Source organism: Accipiter gentilis, chromosome 9, assembly GCF_929443795.1.
Source record: "Accipiter gentilis chromosome 9, bAccGen1.1, whole genome shotgun sequence".
Classification (NCBI taxonomy): Eukaryota; Metazoa; Chordata; class Aves; order Accipitriformes; family Accipitridae; genus Astur; species Astur gentilis.
Genome location: NC_064888.1, coordinates 35,063,736 through 35,089,977, shown reverse-complemented (window position 1 = coordinate 35,089,977; position 26,242 = coordinate 35,063,736). Strand labels below are relative to the sequence as shown.

Sequence of the window (26,242 nt, the reverse complement as noted above, 5' to 3'; positions counted from 1 at the left end):
CTGAAAGGAAAATTGTCTGGAAATATGCAGAGCGTTGATGGACATTCTGCTAACAGTAAAAACAGGAGTCTCTGAAAACCTTAGGAAATAAAAATTCATGACCCAAATTAAGAAATACGAACTTGACAGGTGCTTCCTGTGGATGCGGAGATGAGGGAAGTAGAAGTGGGTTTCTCAAGTAAAGGATAATGATGATTCAGAGAACAGGTAATTTGTTTCTTCTCTCCAAGGCAGCTCAGCATGGGGGGATCCCGGCCCCGCTAATCAAGCTGTACCGCCTGCTGCGTGTAATGGGTGCCGCTTCTGCAAAGAGGTTATTATGTAAGCGAGTCGCATTTTGGAAGGCTGAAAATTGCTTTTCTCAGATTGCAGCAACTTTCCTCATTTACGGGAGATGCTCAAGTGGATCAGTCCACCTCACTGCTTTCTAGCAGAACAAATTCAAGTTATTCAGGAACCGTTAATCAGCTGGGAGTCCAAGAATGTAAATGCATGTTTACTTCATCTCCTCACCAACACAGGCAGGCTGCCTCTTGAAACATTCAATGTTTTGTCCAGTCTGGTGTTAAAAGTGTGAGGTTACAGGCTCCTTCCACTTCTGGTCCAGCAGCATTCACCACCAGGAAGTTTTCATTGACAATGAATATCAATTTTCCTCAATGACATTACTTCATTCTTAATTGCATTCTGATAAATTAAGCTCCACAGTTCCTTCAATCTTGGTGCTTAAGGCTTTCAAATCTTTTTACTGGGAAGTAATGTTCCTCTAACCCTAAGCCATAATTTAACTATGCTAAACGTAGTTACCTCTGTTGCCCTCCTCTCCTAAATCAGTTTAGTATCTTTTGCTGTTTTGTGCAGAACTTCCTGTAGTCTTGTTATATGTTACTACTCAGCATGACTCACATTTGCAGCCGCTTCACCTCTCCAAACTGGAAATGGGATACTATTACACCTTGAAACGCAATGCAAATGTCTCATTTCTGCTGTCCTCAGTCCAAATTACTGAAGCAGGTTTATACTTACCATCTAGGGTGCCCTGTGGAGGATACCCTCCCTCTCTTCAACAGTTGTTATTTCAGAGAACTGATCACCTTGGAATATAACAAGGTTCACCTTTTTTGAAAATGAAGGTGCTTAAGAAGAATATGCTTTTCCTCATGTTCCTACAGCCTACCACTGTAACTGGGTCCTTTCTTTCACGTGTTTCCGTATTTTTCAGTATGTAAAATGTTTTACCAGAGGGAGGGGACACCACCCAAACCACTACTGAATTATGATGCTGTAGAGCAGAAAGGCAAAGCCAGCAAGATGCATCTACTTCATTAAAGTTACAAGACACTGACAAAGTTGTCAGTTCCACAGCGCTATTCTAGCAGATTTTATACCACCAGCAGCATTTATTGTAATAACCAGAAGGAATTTAATGAAACATAGTTCAGAATATATATACCATCCTAGCAAGGGCAATTTAAATAGCCTGGTGAGATACCACGTTCCAGGATGCAGCTTTTTATCCTCACAGATCTGACTCCAAAGGCAATGCCAGCAACCGGTCTGAACCTGTAAAATTTAACTTTTCACACTTTCTTTTTTGGCATTCCCAAGAAGCTTATGACACCTGAAAACTTTAATCCACCATATGCTTCACTTGATTCCTAAATTGCTCTTCAGTTCTCTTTCTCATCCTTCAAAGGGAACCTCGGCTGATAAAGGGTGCACCAGGAACATACGGGTTTAGGCCAAAAGGGCTCACACAAGTTGTGACAGATTCACTTCTCTGAGCATTAATCCACTTTAATCCAATTGGATCACATACCAAACTAGCAAAATCCCTGAGACTTTGACAGCACCAGTTCTGTTAATATTTAAAGGTTAACAAATTCAGTAGATCCTGCGCTACTTGTATCTACATTGAGATCTTTGACTGAGAATCTGTAAAATGAGTTAATGAATATGAATTAGAGACCACACACTAATAATACTCTGGTTTTTTTCCAATAGGATGTAGAGCCCCAAAATCTTGCATCAGAATGCAAGTGCCATAAGATTATCATGCTTCAATAATCCAGTCATTTCAAGGATATCAAAGTAAGAGAAAGATACAAGAAGATATAAAATGTGCAATTTCGATACAACTTCCTCACTGCTTGAAGAAGCAAAGTGTCCCTAAATCTCTAAATGCCTCATGCAGGCACAGCAAATAAATGATCTGGGGTGGGAGATGACAATCTCTGAGACCCAAGAGGATGGGGGAAAGATGCTGAGAGCTGTAAAAAAAGCTGTCAAGTGTATCATCTTGCTGTAGCGCTCTTCTTGTTAAAGATGCAAGAGCACTTGCAGCTGTTAAATACTGAGAAGGAGAAACAGCTTAACATCCAAGTGTAGTCCTCAGAGGGGATCTTACAGAGCAAAGAGATTTTTAAAAAGCGGATGAAAACTTTAAGGACACCAAAACTAGATAAGATACTAAGAAAAAATACCCAACAAACACAATTCTAAAATATATTAAAAAAATATATCTAAACCTATGTATAAAAGCCTTCCTCAAAGGCCGTGAAGGAAGAAATGATGCTTACTCACGTACATGACATTTGTATCCAATTCAATAAACTAATGTTGTGACTGACGCTCTCTGCACTAAAATGCAATAGAAAACCAAGGTCTTGACCACCTGCAGTCCTGAAAGGTATTAGAGCTCTCAGGAAGAGCAGACGTTAATCTGTGTTCAGGATGACTCCATCCCGGCCATTTCCCTTAGCTTCCAATTTTCATGGGCAAGAGTATGCTGATTCACTCCATGCCCTCCACAGTACAGTATGGTAGAGTACATACAGGAAACAGGTTTATCCCAGAAGATGCTGCAGTGACAGACTCAAAATAAATGAAAGGACTTCAGGATGTAATAAAAATAAATGAAAGGACTTCAAGATCAAAGGCATGATGTAAAACGTTAAAACATTTTCTGTCTCAAGGCCATCCATACAAAACCCGTAACGGATTCTGTAATAATAGAAGCAGTCGCTTCGATGAAATTAATTTATTTTGAGAATATCCCTTTTAATCCTCCATGCACTTTTTTAGCACAAAAAGTTGGAATTTATCACAACCTCCTTCATAGAACTTAATATTGTACGTCTGGTAACGTGGCTGTTTCAACAATTCCTCACTGGAAATCCCACATTTGTGAAACCTTGGCAAGACTGTCAGTAAGTGACCTACACAAAGTTTAATAGAAAAATTTTACTGAATATCCTCTGTTTAATGTAAACAAGGCAGGAGGCAAAACAAGGAGTATATATTTCATATAGTTACACTATTTTACAGGGCACAGAAAGCACTGAGGATCATGGTTTGAAAACCCTATATGATACGCAATATCAGACATGGATTTTCCATGTAGCCCCAAGTCTACTACATAATCCTTCGATTTTACCTAGCACTTCAGTTTAGTATTTCTTTTAGCAAGACAAATAGCAACAATAAAATGTCATCTGAGAAGTTACACAGCAGGTTATGGTAGAAATTACCGTGCATTTACAAAGCCATTCCATGATTACTTGTGCCCTGTAAAATCAAGTGCGACAATCTTTACACTAATAGTAGTGTAAGCAAGCTCGGGATTCTGGTCCTTATATATATATATGTATATATATATACATAGGCGATGTACAACCAGACTCAAGCTGTGTATCAAGTCACAGCTTTTATATTGCACAGACAAATACATAGTAAGAACATTACACAGACAGGATCTGAATACCAGGAATATTACAGTCATATGAGAAACTAAGGACAAACTTGTTCTACCAGAGCTAGCACATGGCTTATTACAAAATTTTCTATATCGGAGTCTAAATCAAATACATACTATAAATGGAAACAAAGTAAAAAATGTGTCTATTTACACACATGTGCATCAGGATTAATATGTGGTTTGGATCTGCTTTTTGAAATAAAAAATTACTCTAGTATTACCTCTCAAGTATTTCACTCTAATACTAGTGGCCATATTTTCTAAGGTGATAAGCACTTGCATTTCCCACTGACATCTGGAGGAACTGCATATGCTGTGAACTTCAGGCCATATATTTTCTCAGGTGTCCATCACTGGGTAATAAATAACCACATACAAACACAAGCACACAGAAACAAAAGGGCACCTCAATGACATGCATAGATCGGAAAGGTGAAAACATGGACCTGAACTAACTTTTAACCTTTTTTTTTTTAAAAAAAAAGTGCATGAAAAATATCACCAAAAATAAGTAAATGAGTTCCATCTCTTAAGGAAGATTAAATCATTTTTACAAAAATAAAGGTCATTGTCATCATGTATGGTAATTAAGGGTTTGTAGGCAGCACTCACAAAAGCAGTTTAGGCTAAAGCAACTTCAAGGATTGCTTCACTTCTATCAGGATGGATCCATGCCTTACAAATTTAACAACTAAATAACATTTGGTTTGCAAGAACATCACCTATGTTGCTGGAGACTGAACAATTAGATCCTGAATTTAAGAGTGCTTAAGTAGTTATATCTACTTATTTTCCTCATGGACAAGCTTGGAAGAATTGTGTTTGCAGCTCAGTAGACTGTTTTGCATTAAAATCCAACAGAGGTTGCAGCAGTCCTTCCAGAAGCTGACTGATACAAGTCCTTACAGTGTAATGAGCTCAGGTATCAGTGAGAACAACAACAACAACAACAAGAACAACAACAAAAGAGGTGATGTTAATGCTTTCATTTGAGATCAATCATCTCTTGAATGGCTTTATAAATTGTATTTCTTGGAATGCTCTTGCAAGTTTTGTTTAACATTTCTCTCACTTTCATTTATAGTAGTATTATCACTTCCAGTTTCCACTGAAATTGGGACATTAGAAGTATTCTGGAACATACACTTTAAAAATAAATAAATAATGAAAATAGAAGATTTGAGGAGAAAGTAATTAAGCTCAAGCGAAACCAACAAAGACCCAAATTCAGTAAAGCATCGGCATTTGCGCTCAACAGCTCAACTTTGTTCATGTAAAAGACTGTTGTTTAGGAATAAAATTCTTGAAATTAAGCTTATGTTTAACTGCTTTGCTGAATTGGGACCTTATTTATAACAAATGTATGTATTAAACATTGCTCTGCATAGACATTTACATGTTCTAAACTATGTGTCAGGTATGTCACATTAACGAAGCTTCTAATATGGACTGACTGCAATACATATCACTAAAAATTATTTGCTACTTTCAGGGTATGTTTCTAAAGTACAAAAGTGAAAAGTGTCATTTTTGCAAACTTTATCCTGCTATGCCACTTTGACCTGAAAACACTTTGGGCCTAAATTCAGAAAAAAAAGAAGGTGAGGAAGTAAAATACGCCTCTGTTTGCCAGATAAATGCAGCACTTTGCACAAAAGCCTCCCAGTATATGGAGCCAATGAATACAGGTTTTTACCTGCCAAAATGTTTCCCCAGTTCCAGAACTGCTCTCTCCAGCTGAACCTGTACTGGAAGCTTTTACAGCAGGACCTTCCTCACTGTTGTGACAAGAATAAATTTAGTCCATTAACTGTGACACTGTTCTAATTAACCTGCTAACTTAAAAGGCCTCTCAACATCCAGGTTGCATAAATATTAAAAAACAAGACCTCAAAGGCATGGATTCAGAGCAGAATCTGATTCTAAGTACAATTACGTAAATCCAGAAAAATTCTAGTGACCGAGTAAATTAGTCCATATTTGTGTACGAGCAATCTCATCTGAAATGGGCATTAGCTGTGCAAATAGGATAGTAGGAAAGACAAACAAAGAAATACAATGTAAACACAAGGACCTAAAACTCTACCTTGCCTGCCTATGCTATTACGTTCATAGGAGGGGAAAGAGGTACTACACACCTGTGTGGAGAGCAGGACAGGTCTCTCATCCAAGTCACTCAACTCAGTGTGACCTGAACATTAAAGCACAGCCACCTGAACCTGCCAGTGCATATGTGGCAGTGAGCAGCAGGAACTGTCTCAAGTGCAGGCTGCCATCACGCTAGAGAAATAGAAGCAAAGCATGCTGAAGTCCAAATGGCCCTCCGCTTGCAATGCAAATGCCTGCCCTGGCTGATAGTATTCATATTGAAAAAAGATGCACTGAGACATTTCTGCATCCCAGTACTATGAAAAGCAGGCGTACATTTTGGTCCTGTATATGGTATCAACACTTTAACTGAATTGGCATCAGTCAATCTTTTGCTGGCCACTACTGCTATGGTTAGATAAGCAATAAAAAAAACATTTCTAAAAATGACAGAATGTTTATGCTGCCAATTTTCAAGGCACAAAAGATTCTTAAACCAATTCAGGCTAAATACCAATTTAAAAGAAATTAAAAATACTGTTTCAGCAACAACTACTAATGACCTATAATTAACTTCCCTGTAAAGATGACATGAGTCAAGCAACTAGAGTTCACATGCAAAAACCTAAAGCAAATCTAGTTATGCAGATGACCTGAAGAGCAATCACTTGGAATGACAGGGACAAACATGCTAAAAACATGTACACTTTAGATATATTTGTTATGGATGTGATGCTGAATCAGGATTGATTCCATTAGTATTGATCTTATACTGATGTATCTCTTGGAGTAATCCATTGGGGAATCAAGCTTAGAGTTGTCTTTAAGATTCGCCAAAACAAAAATGATCCCTCATTAATATATCCCACTGTATATGGATTAGTGTATTTTTTTAAGCTCTTCATTCTTAGTAATATACATTGCAACTATAGCTGTGATTTCCTTTCATATATCCAACTGAAAAGAAAAAGAATTATGACATGAAAATGTTATAAAATGAATTTGCTTTTTAAAAGTAGTATGGTCAAAAAAAGCGAATTGGCGTATGTGAGCCCCAGAACATACAAAAGACACAACTCTCTAACCATTGTCATTATAACAGAATAACCAAGGTCTGATGTCTGTGGCTCTTCATGCAGCTTTTGCAGCTCTTCACACAGTGGCTAGAAATGCTATGTATTGGTTTCTCCCCAAATGCCTTCAATCATATTCTAGGTCCATTTGAATCCCTCTTGCTTGCAATGTCAACATCTGGAGAAAGTAACTTGTCTTCCAATTCTGCCAAATGTCAACTGACGCTTTGCCAGGAGGCACCACCTCTGCTTATCTCAGTGTTGTCAATAGCCTTTTCGACTGAAACAAGCTAGGTGGTTTTACAGCCTGGCTACTCATCAAGGCTGCTTATGGTGTAGATGAGGCATGATACTTCACAAATGCAATTGCTGCCAGCTCTTTGCAGAATTCTTCCAGCACAATCACGCCCTCTAGTAACGTCATGTGGTCAATGCTGAGAAAGAAAAAAAAGCAGCAGGGAATCAGGACTGGCAGGCACAAAAAGCAGCCATGGGTCTTGGAGAATACGCAATATATTTACTCACATGGGCCCTTCTGGCTCCAAGCCCAGCAGGCGTTTTCTGACCAGCAGAAGTTTGGGAGTGAAATCTGGGATGCGCTGGATTCTAACCATGAGGTCCCCAACGACCTGTAAAGCACAATGCCATCAACACAAAAAAACAAATACCTTTGCAGAGTGCCTGGCAGCAAGCTTAAATGACAGCTTCATCCAGGCATTCAGTGCCCTGGATGCAGACCCACTTCAGCAACCTCACAGGCTCACAAAACAACATGCAGAGTAGCTGCTCTGCCCCAAAAAAGGGTGAGTGGGCGCAGAAAGTAGAGATACAAAAGGACAGGAACTCTTGAGCCTTAGTAGCTGTTGCCATAAATAGTATTACTTATTTTAATTATGCCCACGATTAATTTGTCTTAGTAAATGTTGATGCAGGCAATTGACCAGTAAATTCCTGGGTTTAGGGAAAGCACAGGGGGAGAGAGTGAAGATTATATTTTGAAATGGGAAGGGCTTCTGGGAAAAAGGGAGCTAAGCCCTCCGTTAGTACTGGGCAAGCATCATTAATAGGCTCCTGACCAGCTTAATAACAGCTGGTGCGTGGGGTAGGCTAGGGATCTCTGACTGAGAAGACTGCAGTGTGACGGGCACCCAGCCAGCACTTCTAGGATGCAGGTCTGGCAGGAAGAGATGGAACCAGAGAGGGAAAGAAAGGGGACTTTCGATAAATCCAGGACTTCATTGTCAAGAATAGCCTTCATCAGAAAAAAAAGAGGATGAGCAGAGATATTATTGCAGGCACAGGATATTCTGGAGTGTCCTTTGCTTGTGTGTGAATCAAAGCCATCTCTTTCCCATTCAGGTGCAAACCTGTACTCTGCCTGTTCTTACAGCACTACCCGATGTTGCCTGCAAGTGACAATGTGACCTAGTTCACTTTAAAGCAACATCATTGCCAGAGGGGATATTTTGCATCTACACAATGAAACTAAGCAAACGAACAATTTTCAAGACATGCAGAATGAAAATAAATGCTGGGAAATACATTTTCCAATGGTTTTGGTAGAAAATCCGAAATTCGAGAGTGTAAGTATCTATTTTCAATGAGAAGCCATTTGCCAACTTAAACTATCCAGTAACTACTACCACTAACTACAAAGTTACTAAATATATCACTGCTGTACACCTATATGTAAATATTAACTGTGTGTTTACTCACCCTGACAATAACAGAGAAGAGAGACCTGCATCCAGAAGCTAGGTTTACATAAGGATCCAAAAGGTATTCATGTATATGAGGATGGGGAAACAAGGACAGTTTGGACAACACTGACGTAACTTGTAAATTTACATCATAGGGCTGCAAAAAAAGGAGAACACAGTGCTTAGTTATTTTCATGCTGGCTTCTATTCATCCAGCCAGTGTTTATTTAACTACTAGCACCTTACACGCAGAGTTATGAATAAATAAAGGTTAAAAGTTAGATTAGAAGACAGGCCCAAAACCTCTGCTTTCCACAACAGAAGAGATGTGAATATGACAGCTAGGTATTAGATGTTATTATCTGTATAATCGCTACAGCCACTTGAAGCTTTTGCACACTTGTTTATTGTAGGAAAGTCCTTCCTGTGAAACATTTCTTCAGCTCAGTAGATAAACAAATAGCATAGAATCAGCCTAGGTTATACATCTGTCTGCTTCTCCTGGATAACTGTAAAGTGTATGAGCTCAGGAAACTCAGAGAGAGAAATCCATGTTTATGGCTAATATTGTGTTGCTCTTCTACTTTCTTTTTTCTTGGAAAGAACCATTGCAGAAGGCCCGGTCATCTTGTGGCAGCATGTTACGGGAGACAAGACAGTCCTAGGCTGGGAAAGCAGCATGAAATTCTGAGCTGCTTCTCTACCTCCTTTCTCCAAATCAACCAAATGGGAGAGGCAACACTGTCGGATGCTCTGAGTTGCTTATCAGTCATAAGGAAAAAATAGTACCTAACTTTCTAGGAAACAAATAGTGCCTAGCTTAAAGGATTTTACCATTCCAGTGAGAAACTCATTTCCATAAAACCAAGTATTTTCACCATAGCTTATTTATGTTTGAAGTACTTTTTTTTCCATCTTTGATTTTCTCATCACAGTGAAAACAAGCTGACATTTTAATTCAGCCCAACATTTGCAAACCAGTGGAATTTCCTTCCATCTATTCAGTGGTGGAACAGACTACATTGACAAGAGATGGACAGACATTCCCTTGGTACATCCCTATGCCAGTCTGAAGATGTTACCAACACCCAAATGGTTTAACTTAACCCTGTTGATTTTACCTGAAGTGGATTACAGGGCCCTCATTCATTTCTTTGACTTATTGGCAGTAACATCTTCAGCGGCATAATCACATCTAGAAGAGGATGATTTCATGGCCTCAAATTATCATCTTTATGCTCTCAAGTTAGCACCCCACTGAAGAATCAGAGAACAGATTCTTCTCTTTTCCAGACTGTAAGATTTGGAAGAATTCAGCTTCAGATTAAGACAGATATATTTAGATATGTCTACATGTCTAAGCTCGCATTAGCTTACTCAACAGAGATCTGACACTTGATACACTTGCCTACACACAAACATCTCGTGCCATCTCAGATGCTCAAGAGTATCTGCTGGTCTCTTGACAGTTCCACAGAGGGTGGATCCTGCAAGATCTGTGTTGTAACTGCAAGCTTGTGGAAATATCTTGGGCATCACAAAAATGGCAACAGGTACCTCAGTTCAGGCAACTGAGTAGAGCTTTTAGTCAATACAGTCAAGGAAGCTGAGATGGTGATTCACTTTGCACTAAAAGACACACCTACTTGCTTTTCAGTCTAACAGCTCCAGAGACTACGGGGGCTGTTCTGACAAAATTTCCACCGACTACATGTGGACACCTAACTAATATTTAGGTACCTTATTCCTGAATTCATTACTACACACTGTTGCATTGCAAAAGGAGTTCCCTTACAGATCTTTTGAAGTGAAAGCACGTATTTCTCCCAGTCAGTGGCAGTTATTTCTGTACTTGATATTCCAGCAACAGATTCATCCCAATCTTCTAACAGATGAAGCTTTCAGACCCTGGACCAGAGATGTTATAGGTAAAAGAGATCACTACATTTTGAGTTATTGTGGAAAAGTTACTCTGCAGACAGAGACACAAATTCCTTCCATAAATCCATTTCACTGCCTACCTAGCTAACTGTAGAAGGTCTTTAGAGCTGTCTGAGTCAGTCAATTCATTAGGAAGCTTTGAAGCCATGAGCATTATCTGGTGTTCACAAGAAGAGAAAGAGACAAAGTAGTAACACGTGCTGCATTGTTCAGACAGATTGCTGTTGTGATTTGAACTAATTGAGAGCATTAAGGAAAGCTGCTTCTTCACACAGAGCTTTTATTTCTGTCCATGTCAGCAGACTTAGTGAGACAGCCTTATATCAGACAACATCCTAAAAAATTTCTCTGTAACTAAAAAGGTTAAAACCAGCAAAATTTGCAGTTCAGGAAATTCTTACAAAATTCTTAGGAAATGGTCAGTTCCACAGAAATGTATAATATTAACAGGAGGAAGAAGGTACTGTCTAGCAGATGAGGTACTGGATTTGAAAAGCCTTGAAACAAGTTACTTTACGTGTGTGCCTCAGCTGTCTTCTGTCAGAAACTAGGTTAATGATACCTACCACCTCTGCAAAGTTTTCTGGTATGTACTGATAAAAACTGGTAAAAACACAAGAACTACCTATAGTATTGTGACAAAGCAAAAAAAGACATTGAACACAATCTGTAAGTAGTACTGTGTCCCCACTAAAGGCTTTTCAACATTTCTCACTTTGTCTGGACATTAGCACCAATTATGTCAAATTTGTCATTGACAGAACCCAGGTTTTGTTGTTTTGGGGTTTGGGTTGTTTTCTATGTGATTTATGTGTTTCACTATGAATAACCCCCAGGAATTTCAGTTTGGTTTTAGGGCAGGGTTTTGGTACAATATAATAAGAATTTACCCCTTCTGTCTGACTACGGCAGTTAATTTTAATTCTTCTGGAGTCAAGAACCATTTTTGACACCATAGATCGTAACACCTTGCTTGACTAACCCAAATGTGTGTCATGCTGACAGGTAGTATATCAACATGGACACTGTGCTTCCATGCCAGATGTTAGTTTTGTTGTAATTGTACGTATCTGACACTCAGGTGTTTCTCAGGGAATATAACTTGGGTTCTTTACTTTCTTAAATATATTTGCCATTGGTCAGACAAGGCTTTCATATGCATGAGGCTTGTTTTTCCTAAGAGTTGATGATGCCCAGTTTTCTTCATGACTCTAATCTATAACTGTTTCAGCTAGTGAAGTCTGCAGATTGTGTTTACTGGAGGCAAGACCCTGCGAATATACAATACAGCAATAAAAGTATTTGGCTTTCTTTGCTGACTTCTGAATTACAAAAGTTGATACTCTTAAACTTCTTTCTCACCTGAACACTCACAAAACTGACCTGGAGGCTACTACTGGCTTCCTGACACGTTTTCTATGCATTTATGGGTTCAAATGGCTCTTGTCCTGCTTATGACCAGGAAATCTGGCACTACCACAGCTGTTTATTCTGTAGATAGGTCCATGTGCAAAACAGAAAAGAATTGTACACAATTCTGAAACTGGTACTACTGCATCTGTAGCAACTCCAGCTGGTTATTACAGGGAGGGTAATATTGACTTTCAGGGCTCGTTTTCACTGACAAGAAAAGTTACCTTCTTGATCTAAAGCAGCAACATTGACTTAACTAACTTAAGTCCAGAGTTTAGAGAAGGCAAAGAAAAATTAAGTTTTCACACAGGGCAACCTCCTTTTCACCTCCCTGAGCCTTCACTTCACTTCTCCCCAGAAAGGCTAGGTCATGCAGGCTGGCTAAATACAGAAACAAACAGACATCAGGAAAATTCACTTCCTTTAAATTTTTTGTACTAATCTGTGTCTGACATGTCACATCTCCTTTTCAGAACAAGAAGCCAGTCAGATTATATCTCACTTGTTTGCCCTTGGCAGCTATACTTTTATTAGTTGAAAATAATCAAACAGGGGAAAAAACCTACTTTACATTGCAGATGGAAAAAGATACCTTCTAGAAACTTTCCATGCACTGATAACATTTTTTTCTAACTGTGAAAAAATGGGGGAAATGTTAGCAGTGATACACTAAGTTCTTTTCATCTTACACAGTGACACTAACTGCTTCAAGAACACAACTTCAGATTGAAGTTCACACTGAAATGTGGCAGAAGGGCTGTACAGTATTTTATTTACTGAAAGATGTACATGCTTTTAAAGTGTAAATACTAAAAAATGAAAACAGAATCAGTGATGCTGGTACTGAAGGATTCCTAAGATACTATCTTACCCTCTTCCTTTACTTAAAGGATATTCTTGTCTTACTCATTAATTTAAATCACATTTCTGGTCAAGAAAACATTTGGTACACAAAAAAAGTGGGTAACAAAGATAAGAGAGTTTTTATTCTCTACTTTTTTTAATTTGAGAATGCTTATCACTATAACATCCCACAATCTACAGAGACCTGCACCAAGGACATGGGACATAATACAATAATATGATGCTATAACAGACATCTGAGTGATGGGAATCCATGGGATCTTAGAGATGGGCCCTTTAGTAGTGATGAAAGTATCAGAAATGGAATTCATAACCTGCTTTTCCTTACCTGATCAAGAATCCTGCCCATTCTTTCAAACAGGACTTTCAAAAAGTGTCCTTCAAAAAATGATGCTTCTAAATTGCACTTTTCCAAAGATCTGGGAGATCCAGGCCACTCCCACCGTAAGCAGATGACACAATAATCCCGGAACTAGAAAAAAGTAGTGAGGAAAACAGATTCAAACCTCTATGGAAGCCATTTCTTTGCTTTTAATAGTCCATATGCCTTAAAAACATAATCTGTAGCTACATGAAAAATCTAAGCCTTGAACAGTCATTCTAAAATAAACATGATCAGTTTCTATGTAGGCACCTCATTTTCTTCTTGACAGTCATGCTATTAGGGTAGTTTCAAAGACACAAGCGGAGAACAGAGCTTCCAAAAAGCAGCCAGGGCCAAAACACAAAGCAAAGCCAACACTACACATCCTGATCAGGGTTCTTCAAAGCAGGAATTGCATTCATATACATTCTTGTTGTCAGTACATTACCACACATTCACTATATTATGTGTAGCTTATCTTCCTATCCAATCTATATTGCTCCCTAATTCCCAGTACAGGAAAGACACATGTATATGCAGGAGATACAACTGAAAAAAGTACTTCAGGGCTTCCTCTTCCCTCTCTTTGTTTCCTGTCACCAGTAACAGTCTTTCTCAACCTCTGCCTCTGCCTCTGACTTGCTGTGGGCTGCCTGATGTCTCACTTTCAAGGAACTATACCTTGAAAGGACTGAAGGTTATAGCAGTGAAAAAAGGAACACTGCAATAAACAGAACCAAAAGAGAGACAAAACAGACTCAGAAATTCTTCACTGCATGTAGCTTACCTACTTGTGTAGGCTTCCAGGAATAGAAATATGAAAGCAGAACAGCTATTCGGATGTAATAACAGCAATAGGCAGGGCTATTCTTAGGGGGGAAATATTTTAAGAGTAGCCGTATCATTGTCAGGAAGTGACAGAAACCAATTCTGTTCTCTAATAACTCTCACAATACTCTTTTTCCCAAGGCATGAAAGAAATACAAAGATGATATGTGTTTTCGGGCATCCAAGAATAGAACATAGGGGAATTTTACATCAACCTTTGTTTCCTTAGTATCTATTTTCTGTTCCCTTTCTTTTCAGGATAGACTACAATAAATACAGAAATCCAAGCTTCCCATCTTAAACTGCTGATATCATAATTCAGAGGTTATGGAATTTTTGAAGTACCTACTAAATATAGCTCTCTCAGCTACTCTACTCCTCTGCATAAATTTCTCTATTCTAGAAGATGCACAGGGCTTCAATAAGAAAGCTGCAAATGATCAGTGATTGTCCTCTGACCAAGAAAACTTTAGATTATGTTTGTACAAACAAGTCTCACATTTATTTCAAAACAGTAAATCATAAAGCTTACCCTACCTACCAAAACTCCCAACTTCAAACCTGAATGCCTCAGGCCGCGCATTCCCTGTGATGAGCCTTTATTTTTAAAGTCCCAGATTGCATAACTCCTATGCAGCATTTTAATTTCCCTTTAGTCCTTTCAAACAGCTTGGCAGGCAATTCTCCAAGAGAATGCAGATAAATGCAAAAGCAAATTAAGAATCTATCTGCAGTTCGGATCTTCTCTCAGTGTGTTTGTTGTATGAATATTAATGCATTTAATGTCATCCATTATTCCCACTAGAGTAATACAAGGTGGATTCACCATCAAAAGATCTCCAAAGGTAAGTTTTCATTAGAAAATATAAATTTGATTTTCCCATTTTCCATTACCAAAAGATGCATTTAGTAGAACTATTTATAGAAGCATTTGTATATTCTCATAAGCAATTCAAATTCTCAAGGACTAAGGAAGACTTCACTGACTTACTTGTCTGTGGGCATCTCTGAGGTAAGTATCATAACCTGTACCCTCTACATGGTATGATGACTTAGCTTCATCAGGTACAAGACAGAGAAAACTAAAGAGAAAAAAAGTACATTAATGAATATCTATAATCCACAGAGCACCAGATCAATACTTTCTCATTGTCTGTAACAGTGTACACAATACTGAATTGTCTGGCCAATTAATTCACAGATTCTACCATAACTTTATGTGAAGAACTAAGAATACAAAATCTATTTAAGCACACCTATTCTAACTACTGTTCATAACAGCAAGATATATACTTCAGAACTTTTGTATCTAGCACTAGAGGTAAAAAACTCAGTGGAAGCATTTTCTGAGAATTAGCAGACAGACTGGAGATGAAAAGGTATAGTCATAACCAGGTCAAGTATTTGCTAAAGGTCAGACTCCATCCTACTCGAGTGTATGGAAAATTTACTGAGGAATAAATGAGCCAAAAGAGAAGAAGAATTACAGTTAAAAACCTTCTTAATCTACTGCATAGGCAGTTTTATTTACCATAGTTTGTTGTGGTAAAAAAATGAACATCTAAGAACATACAGGAATATCTGCATATAAATGTCGCAGTTACAAATATCATTGCCTTTGCCCAGGTATATAGTGCAAATACTATATGTCCTTATTACTTCACCAATATCTGACCTAAAAAGCATAAGGAAATTCTGAATCTTATTAGAGAGAACTGTCTTTAAAAATAAATATGAAACCCTAAAACTTCTGGGCAGCAAAATAAAACTCAGTCTTCAGACCCTGTTTCCAAATTTCAGCTTTCTCCACACCCCAAGAACTGCTGGAGGATCCTGTAAGATTTATATGCAGAAATATGTAGTAGCTGACTTTTTGTATAGAGTTATCTTATCTGAAAAAAATACAAATTTGCAAAACACTGCAAACCCTGAAAACATTTCTATTCACTGATGAAGATTACATGAGGTGAATTTAGGAGAGTGTTCTTTGCGTCTTTGCTCCAAACCATGTCCACCATAAACTATATATAGCAGTACTGGGGGAAAGAGGGCAAGAAGTGACTATGGCATTCTACGCTGACTGTCCTTGGGCTGTTTGCTTCCTTTGGCTAACACCTTTGATTATTTCTGGGTAAGTAGATAGGTCAGCACTGAAATACCAGCGCTGCTTTGCTACTGTGTATTAACAGAGCAAACAGCATTTGTCCTAATACTAGTTGCTAAGAGAATTACCATCACTAAGTTGCTTAGAGCAGAGCCTGTCCTCTTTGTGATATCCAATTTGCAGTATGTCTAACATGCACAAAGGTATGTTACAGGTGACAGAGGTGCCCCTTGATTTTCAGGGAACAGAAGGTTATCTCTAGCATGGCAATTATTTACTTTCATGTATTTGTTTAAGGAACTTGGAAGTTTGAGGGTTTTTTTCCCCCTAAAATGTTTATGGCAAGACTCCCCACACTTCTCCAGGAAGGTCAAGTCCTGTAACAGCAGTTTAAGTATAGCAAGTATTTTTGAATAAAGAAAGTTTTATAATCAATGAAGCTTTCATCATTAATTCTGAGTATTCAACTGGACTACCAAAGTTCTTCTGTTTTTCTCATTTATGTTGAATTATTTTTACTTATTGTAGGCTCTAATCTTTCAGGAATAACTTTCTGATAAAATGCCACATAATTTCCTTCTGTGAAGTCATTTTACCAGCTGGCACAGAATAACATTCATTACGGGGTACATTTAATTTGCACAGTATGTGCAGACACCCACACATTCAGAGATTTCTTTAAGTGTTTGTTTCAACTTACCTATTTACAATTTTATGAACTTCAGTCTTCCCATCATTTTTTGGATGTTCTGGACTGACAGGTGGAGAAGCACTGAGCCACTCTTGAGTTGACAATGTGTTATCTGGAGACAGATCAGTAAATAATGGATCTTCCTCTAGGTCTCTGTGAGATTATATTAGACAAAAACATAATCATTCACAGAATGTCATGGAAGGCAGGAAACTCTCTGGGTAAAGAAGCATGCTTTATATTTTTCTTCTCTGAACAACTAGGATGTTTTCCAGAACATTATCATATGCATATCTTTTTACCTAATTAACATGCAGAAATACCAACCTTTACAAATGCCCAACAAACTTTGTTTTGAAGAAAAATAACTTATTGATCTGAACAACAGAGTACACATCTTTGACTCGTACAAAATCACTACATTAAAATCATTTAAACTCTACCCACATTTTTTACATGAGAGAAGAGTTATACTCCAGCAAATTATAAGACTATTTTAGATGACTCAGAAATATCTAAATTAAGATACCTAAAATAGCTGGTGTGACTAGTCCTTACCACTCCATCAGTAAAAAAAGGAGTTACAAGACTTATATAGGGTATTTAAAAGGATTTTACATAAAGTGGCCCAGAAAAGTTCTTCCATCAAAAACTGATTCAAGAACATAAATGTAAGCAAGACACCTAAGTGCCTGACTTCAAGAATAATCTCACTGAAAACAATACAAATATACATAGACTTAAGCTAGGTAGATGCATAAGTAAACTGATATATGAAGACCTTTGAGTGCCTATTGTTCTGGAAAGAGGCTATTGGTAATTCTAGCTTTTCTGTTACTGTTCTAAAAATTTCCATAAGTTGCTGATATAATAATTTCTGCATCACTTTATGGATATGGATTAATACATACAGCACTCAAAGTGTTATCTTTGCTCACTTTTTTTTCAATTGCTGAAAAAAACCCCTGTTTTGCTCTAAAAATAAGGATCCAAGTTAGCTGTTGTGAAAACTTCCCTTTAAAAAGAAACTTACACTGCTCCTGCAATCTGTCCATTCTCTACCACATCTTTATCTTCTTGACAGAGAGGCTTATATTCCATATAGTTTCTTTCTTCTAAATTTCTCAGAACCAAATTATAAAGAATGTGCTCATTGGGTTTTTGCAAAAGGTGCTCAAACATTCGTAAAGTCATTATGCTGATCTGCAACATAAAAAGTAAGAATTCAATAAACTGATGCACCACTGCCTTATGTTTTTTGTCTTATATCTGGTCTGTACATGCTAGAACATTGCGATCACTTATTTACATTATGGAAGGAAGCAAAAATCCTAAGAAAAATTAGGAAATTGTTATGCTGAATGTGGTATAAACATGGGTGAAGAGTTCACACACATTGGAAAATCAGCAGGTGGATGTATTTTGTGGCTGTAAAACAAAAACTGTTGTAAAATCTGCCAAAATAACAATACAAAGAACATCCAGGGAACTTACAACTTAGCTTTCCATATTACAAGCAGATCCATGCTGGAAGACGGTTATCACTGTGCAAGTGACACATAGAATAGGACTTAAAAGTTAATAATAAATACGCAGAATAAAGCAAAGTAATCCTGGGATATTGTGACTAGAATATAGGCTAAGATTTTTACATGGAAATATTATGTAGGCTTTTAAAAGGAGACTGACTTTAAGCAATGCAGAGACAGTTTTTAAAGACAGCTTTAGAGAGCTTAGCTTTGCAAAGATCAACTAATTTATACAGATAACTCATTCTGACAGTGTGTGCAGGCAAGCATCCTGAAAAAAATGGGTACGTGAAGGCACAGATCTGTAGTTCAGGCAAGCTTCGTTTTTATTTGAAAAAGTAGAGGGTGGAGGTTGTTTCACAGGAAAAAATGAAACAAGCAGCTCCTGAGGAGGGATTTTACTGAAGTAAGTTATTTTAACAATGTTTACTGTGTGATAAGTGCTTGAAGTTATTGTACCAACTTTTAATTGGCATTGTGTATATTCTCTGACCACACTTACGTTATATAAAAAAATCATAAGTTTTTAACTATACCTTATGTGATAACATGACAGAATTGACACAACATGGAGAATAACAGCGATGCAACATATAATAAAGCATGAATTAAAATGCAATTACAGAAACTGATTTTGCCCTATCTTACAGATGAGCAAGCCTAACTAGATATGCATAGGCTGCAAGCAAATTTAGCAAAGAATCTTTATTAATGGGAACAATGTGCTAGCTGGAGAAAAGAGCTTGACTGTCATTTTCTAAAGGGAATTTGTAGGGCTGGCAGTCAGAACTCTTTTCCTTGGCAAAAAAAGTTAGCTGACACAAATACGAAAAAACCTCACAATGGCATTTTTACAGACTCTGTGCAAGACAGAACTGGCCAGAAGACATTATTATATCATTATCACTTCTCACCTCGTCAGAAATATGATCACAGTGTTCAATTAACCTGTGTCGCAATGGATGTCTGTTGATATCTGTCAAAGTTTCTGGCTCTCTGTGTTCTCCAAGTATAAAATAAACTACTTCCTGTAGCAGGACATCTGAAGTCACTTGACGAACAATGCGATGCAATAGTGCAGTTGATGTGAGGATTCCGATCTCTGAACTGAACAAAAAATTTCATGTCAGATATATAGTGCATTTCACCTGAAAAAAAAATATCAGTTTGATTCAGATTCTGTTCTGCTGTGTCTTGTAGGATGCTACTCACGTTTGCATCAGCTGGGGTTCCATAACATCAATGAAAAATCGTTCCCGCACAGCTTTTGCCATAGCAACAGCAGCAGTCTGAAACAAATGTACAAAATGGTATGTCTCAAACTCAAAAGCTACGAAACAACTGGAACTACTTATTTGCTGAATATACTTGTATCATCTGTAAACATTCCAAACCTTTTGTGCTTCTTTGATGAGTTGATCACAGTAGTCAAACCACGAAAGAAACGAAATCAATGCTCTTTTCCCTGGAAAAGCAGATGCATCTTCTTTGTGGCTATAGGAATCCAAACTAGGGAACACAGGGAAAAATACTTATTTAGTCTACAAGTAATTGAAGAGTCTTGGACTTCATTCTTATTGAACTTAACAGAGTAATTAATGATCTACTTGCAATGAAGTGAACATTAAAATAGCTTTTCTGCCAGTCTCTACTAATCTGGCAGTGCTATCATTACACGTTTTCAGTGGCATGCTAAAGGATATAAAGTACGTACAGCAGAACTCTGTTTGGTTAAGTATTTCTTGAGTCAGAAGGGAAAACTGATCACCTAGTCTGTTCTCTCAGGAAACACAGACCACAGAAACTGAATCAGTAACTCCTGTAGTCAGAGAACCATAAAATGAAGGCAATTGTTCTTCTCTACTCTGTAAGCAACCTCGATCAAGTCCACCAAAACCACACAGTGTATACCTGAACTAGATTGTATCTTCCAGAAAAAAACACGTCTCTCAATTTAAAGGCTCTAAGGAATAACAAATTCACCATTTTTTTTTGGTAAAGCAGTCCAATAGTTATTTATCTCACTAGTCAAAGTTGTGTGTTTTTCCCTTCTAACTTCAAACTCCAACCACCAGAAATTTTGGTAGGTATTTTGCAAATACCTACTTTTTGTCTCAGTACTAATAGATCACAAGCAATTCATAATAATGAAAGCAGTGTGAGGAAGAGAAATGTTTTGAGAATCTAACATGCAAGCAGTTAGGATAACAGGCATGTGTCTTTTGCTTCATGCTGATGAGTTATGCAGTAACTCTTTCCTTCTTCTTTTTTTTACTGCAAAAGTTTTGCAACAACAGCCTGTTATCAAAAACACCCTTCCTGCCCCCTGCAGCAGCTTACAGCGCTCACTGTATACAGTGAAAAGTTTCTTTCCTAAATCCTGGACGTTTGAACAAGAAAATAATCTGTACCTGGTACTACAGCTACATCACCACAAACTGCTAATGTAATTTAGTGGAAAAACTTGCCCCCCAAGGAATCTCTGCAAGGGACTGGCAGACAAACCTGGCCCCATGTCAGAAATCATGTGTACACTAGACGCCTGAAGTTGTACCACTATGCTCCAGCTGGTATCTCAGCCCTGCTCTTGATACTTTAGCATGGCGGTGTGAATATTTTACACATCTTATCTACCTACAGAAAATTAGTTTCAGGGAGGGGTATAAAATCACCATGGGTATTAAATACAAAAATAAAATTCTTACCCCCAGTTAATTGCCTCCACTGTTTCAATGTCTAAGGGATCCAGTGACTGAGGCAGGGCTTTGTAGAGGGTGGCCAGTCTGTCTGTCAACAATTCACATAAACAAGTGCTTTGAGTCAGGCACTTGGCAGCTGCTGGTTCTGGCAAACTCACCAAAAGCATGAGGCCTTCACAGGCCTTCACTGCTATCCGGCCGTCCTGGCAGAAGGGCATGGAAGAATTAATCAGAAGGTGAATGAAGCTCACTCAAAATCAAGAAGCAAACGTCTCCCAAATAAAACCTCTCCATTCCCCCACAGTGAGTGAATGAGTTTATTGTTGTTGGCTCTTCAGTCATTAAAACTTAATTCTAGTGAATTGGGATGATACAAAATAAAGAATCTCACCTGAAACCATATCAAATACTTAGAATGCAACTGCAACCTTCAGGTTGACAGAACTAGAGCTGTAGGTCAGTTTAAGATCAAGATATTAGACAATGTAAGCTATCATTTAACAATAATAAAGTACATCAGTAGATTCGGTTTTCTGTTCTCAACACTGCTGTAGCAATTACAAGCTTACCCAACCCTCCTCTAAGTTTTCTGAAAGAATCTGAATATGAATTTGAGGATGGAGCTGGGTAAGACATACAGCAGTTGTTTTTAAAAGAAATCAAACCTCTAGAGATAGCCTAGTGCCTTTACAAAAAAAAGTGGGTTTGGTTAAGTCAGTACAATTGAAAGTAGTTTTTAAAATATTCTCTTACAGTGTATTTAATCTAATGATTATCCTACGTAGCTTGTCTGTGAAACATGCAACATCCTATACAAATCGCTCAAAACCCACTTACATTACCATCAACAAACTTAATATTAATTTTCTAAAATAATATTTTTACTTTAATCTGAATTGGCAAAGAAAATTGCCAATTTACAAAAACTGCCTGCAAAACAAACCTTGTTTTACTTTTTATTTTTAAAATACTGTGTGTACATACATGTGTATTCACTCTCTCTGCCCACTTCACACAGCATCCAGACTATTTCATTTGATCACATTAAACAGAACAAAAAAAAACAACTCACGGGACTTTTAGTGAGGTTTAGTAGAGAATTCACTAAATTATAGTCTTGATTTGGACAAACAGTGGAGGACTCGGGTGATGATGTGACATTTAGTTCATCCAGACTGAAAGACAGATCATCCGCCTGTTGTGGGAGGTCATCTTCCTTCTCCATTTGCTCCGCTCCAGCAGCACTATGTATTTCTTCAGGCTGTCCCGTGTCTGTTGTCAAAGAGTCTTGGCCTTTTAGCATGTCTTCTGTTATTACGCTTGCTGATCCTTTGGAAGCCATTGCTTTTAACTTACTCTGCAAAGCATTTTTTGGAATTACACAGTTGAAATTACTGTTCATCCTGAAGCAGAAATTCACTAAACGCAATTTTTTTACATCAGCATTTTAAGTAGTCCTCTACAAGGCTGGACACAGTAACCATGTAAAATGTAAAGGGTTGCAGGAGCTTGGCAGCTTTTAAACCTGTAACATTTTTTAATTTGCTTAAATTCCTCTTAAGCCCTGTACCATTTTGCTTCAAGGATGAATATGCCATTTAAAAAGAGATGTCAACTTTTTCTCTCCATGACTGAAAGCACATATTCACTTCGTTTGCCCACTATTTGATAGAAGTTTTTCATTTACCTTATTACTGCACCTTTAGACCTTAGCACATACTATAAAACATCCTTTTCTAGATCAAGGCCTCAAATTCATCTAATGTCTGAAACACTATTTCCTGTTGGAGTCATACAATTAAACTCAATCTAAACTTCGTGAGACTTTATCTTCAACAGGAAATGGAAAAACACGTCTTTTGTGACAGCAGAGTACTCTCAAGTTGTGTTTCTCATGAAGAAAAAGTTGAGTAGATTGAATGGAGAGAAGATATTGGAAGTTAGCATTGGGCACTGGATACTGTAACAGATCACAGAGAAACTTCTGGGAAGCTACAAAGCATCTCTACTTAGCCTGAAAGAAAGCAACCCATCTGTCTTCCCATAAATCTGTTTCCAGCACATAAGAAGACATTTAAATTTGTGCTCTGTGATACCAAGAAGAAACTCACAGCAAGGCAAGAATTAGTGTTCTTCTGGCACAAGCACAGGTGAATAATACTTTAGTAGAACCATAAATTAGACTTCAGCACAAGACATTTTTTCAAGTGAGTACGGTAGTGAGATTATAAATCCAAATGGTTCCCCTTCTCTATGATAACACCAAAATTATTACAAGTATATCTCAAGCATTAATAATTTAAAAGAGTAACCATTTGGGGTTAATGGCGTTTAGTACATACAAACCAGCAGGGACTAACTACAAGACAGTCTCAGGCAGCAAACTCGAGAACTGCTGTGAATGCTTGCTTGATTGATGTGCATTCAGTGTGGAGAATTTGTACTGAATGTTGTGATACACTCATATAACCAATTCCCTGGAGAGGCAACCCAGTGGTAAAAGCAGCACACTGCATGCTATAAAATAAATAGGATTTTTGACTACAGTAGAAAAATTACTCCTTCAACATATGTTTGGGTTTTTTTTACAGTGTGAAATGTGTAAGGCTGCAAAGCAACCCAAATGTATCTGTCTGAACCATGCCTGTCTATCCCTAAATCTTCTGAAGTCTTCCAGTATCCTTCCATATATTTTATCAATACACAGGAATACCTGAATCACAACGATGAGCCTTGCACATAAAGCAGAACTAAAGGCTGGAACTGCATTTCAGTCCTGGATTATACACTGTTGCTGGCACTAGTCAAGTAGCAGGCAGGGCTGCCAAAGAGAAAAGCTACTTTTTTCAAAAATCAGATAATATTTTGTAAAATACTTATTTTATCTTACACCGGCCTATTACCTCATGTCTGGACTCTTCTGTCATTTGAAAGGACATAGTTTGTTTAGCTAAGGCATCAATGAGAAGACCTAAAATATATAAATGTATAAATGCCCCTAGAAATTTGTCCATAGCTCATTACTGTCACATTGGCAGGTGACACAAAGCAGCCTGTACATCGAACAACACACAGGCAGAATTTTTGCATGTATTTAAGCTTCCTATTGTCTAATCATGCAATTCTGCAGCTTAGCTGCTCACCTGCCTCCTGTAAAGGTGCAAAACAGGATCCTGAATGACCTAATAGAAAAGGTTTCATAAAACACATATTCAATGCTTTCTAGGCAAAGTACTCCTCTAAGTGAATTCAGCATCAGCAGAGAGCAGACAATATAAAAATACATTTTTATGGTTTTGTGATATGTAATTATCAGAGTTTCAAAATCTGTGGTGGATGATGCCATATCTAAGGTCAGACAGATTTAAAAAGAGTTCTGTGAAAAAATCAAGTGATATCACAGCTAATGACAATCTCTACTTAATTCATGGTGAGATATATAAAGCTGGTAATTTGTAGTAATGAAAGTAGAAATGAATAGTGAAACTATTGTTCATTTTATAAAATGAAGGTACAGCTTTTTAATGGACACTATACTAGAACTTGTTTAAGGTCTCAAGAGCAGAAACTGAAACACAGAGAATCAAGTGTCCCTTTGCATGGAACAATCAGTTGCAAATGAGTATCTTGCATAAGATGGGATGAGATGAGATGGGGTAACTAAGGAATAAACAAATAAGGAAAAACATGAGGTAACAAGTTTAGCATAAAATAATGACTGAGAGAGACCTGGTAAGTCAAACATTCCTATGTATGTTCTTTCTCTCTACACAAGAACACGAAAAACTCAGTTTAAAGAAAAGAATAAATTAAAGCCAAAATAAAATCAGTATATGAATTTTAAAAATTTTAAAAATAGAATGCAGTTCTTCCAGTTCCTTACTTCTGCAACAAAAGTAACTTGCCCAAGAGATACAGGTATGCCACATAGCCTTATTGGTTAAGCAATATAGGTGAAAGATTTTAGTAAAATATAAACAGCATTCTATCAACAAACTATTTGATATAGAATCATACAGAGGAAACCCTAGGTTTGTACATAATCAGATTTTTATGTTCATAAAATACTGTAGAATCTGAGCAGTAAAAATCAAAGAAGGAAGCAAAACTAACAGTTACAGACAGACTGCTTTGGAGAGATGTATCTGTATTTCAGTTTATAAGCGCTGGAGATTTGAGAGAGAAATGCCACACAGAATTCCGTAAATCTACCCTTTCATGCATTTGAAGGTCAGAAACAACTATCAAGTCACAACAATAGCACCTCTAAGAGGCATAGATGTGAACAACCAGAATATTTTATTCTAATAAAGGACAATTCTGCACCCCAAGTACCTTATCTGCAAACAATTATCAGAAGTTGTAAAGACATATGCCTTAGGCTACGATGTTGAGAATAATGTTGTGAAGGAAACAGAAGCTACAAGAAATGTCCTTCAGCTTGGCTGAATTCTATATCCAGCATTTTGTGAAACTAGAGACCTCTTTGAAATTTGGAGTCATCTGGTTTTCCATGTCTTATTTTTAATACCATAATCTTGCTATTTTGGGGAAGAACACTAATGTCTGATGAAACGCTTGTGGTTCTTATGACTGGGGTTCTCGGGTTTGATTTCAAGGGCATTATCTGAGTATAAGAATCATTCAGAGGGTTCTTTTCAAACCATACCACTTACACAAATGACATTAAAGGTAATCCTGGTTTGGACTTCTACCATATTATGCATGTAACCTATCTAGTAGTTTGCTTCTGAGTGCTTTTAATGTTTAAACACTAAGTTTTCAAGCCTTAACGCCATTTCTACTGCTTGTACAGCTACAGTGGATACAGTGGCAATCAGGGTGGTATTTAATTAAGGTAAAAATAAACTCAAGATGGATTCCTTACTACTGACTTAAAAGTGATATTAATATATTCAATGGAAAGAAAATAAGGTATCTTTGCAGTTTAGCAGCCTCTGCTGTTACAGATCTTGCTTGCAGAAAGCCTGTAAAATATTCCTAGAGGATGCTATAGCTACACCTTTTCACCTATATATCACATGCTTAATAGATACGGTGTCACCATACGAAACATTAAAGTGGGAGCAGGAGGCATTTCTAAATGGACTTTCATAAATTAAACTTTTATATGCTCCTTCTAAATAGGAACAGAAAGTCAGTCTAGAAATTCTTTCTCCTCCTACTCTGA

General features: G+C 37.5%; 1 protein-coding gene across 1 annotated transcript in view; it reads right to left on the bottom strand.

The window, feature by feature from the left end:
• Positions 1 to 3,025: 3,025 nt before the first annotated feature.
• FHIP2A (FHF complex subunit HOOK interacting protein 2A) overlaps positions 3,026 to 26,242 on the bottom strand; it is a 36,232-nt gene continuing 13,015 nt past the window's right edge. The window contains exons 6-17 of the mRNA XM_049811313.1: positions 22,124 to 22,408; positions 21,058 to 21,254; positions 19,747 to 19,861; positions 19,565 to 19,641; positions 19,267 to 19,459; positions 17,857 to 18,026; positions 16,833 to 16,976; positions 15,020 to 15,110; positions 13,165 to 13,308; positions 8,635 to 8,775; positions 7,444 to 7,547; positions 3,026 to 7,352 (exon numbers count right to left, since the gene is read on the bottom strand). Coding sequence (XP_049667270.1) covers positions 7,247 to 7,352; positions 7,444 to 7,547; positions 8,635 to 8,775; positions 13,165 to 13,308; positions 15,020 to 15,110; positions 16,833 to 16,976; positions 17,857 to 18,026; positions 19,267 to 19,459; positions 19,565 to 19,641; positions 19,747 to 19,861; positions 21,058 to 21,254; positions 22,124 to 22,408 — 1,767 coding nt within the window. The 3' untranslated portion in view covers positions 3,026 to 7,246. The remainder of the gene's footprint in view (positions 7,353 to 7,443; positions 7,548 to 8,634; positions 8,776 to 13,164; positions 13,309 to 15,019; positions 15,111 to 16,832; positions 16,977 to 17,856; positions 18,027 to 19,266; positions 19,460 to 19,564; positions 19,642 to 19,746; positions 19,862 to 21,057; positions 21,255 to 22,123; positions 22,409 to 26,242) is intronic.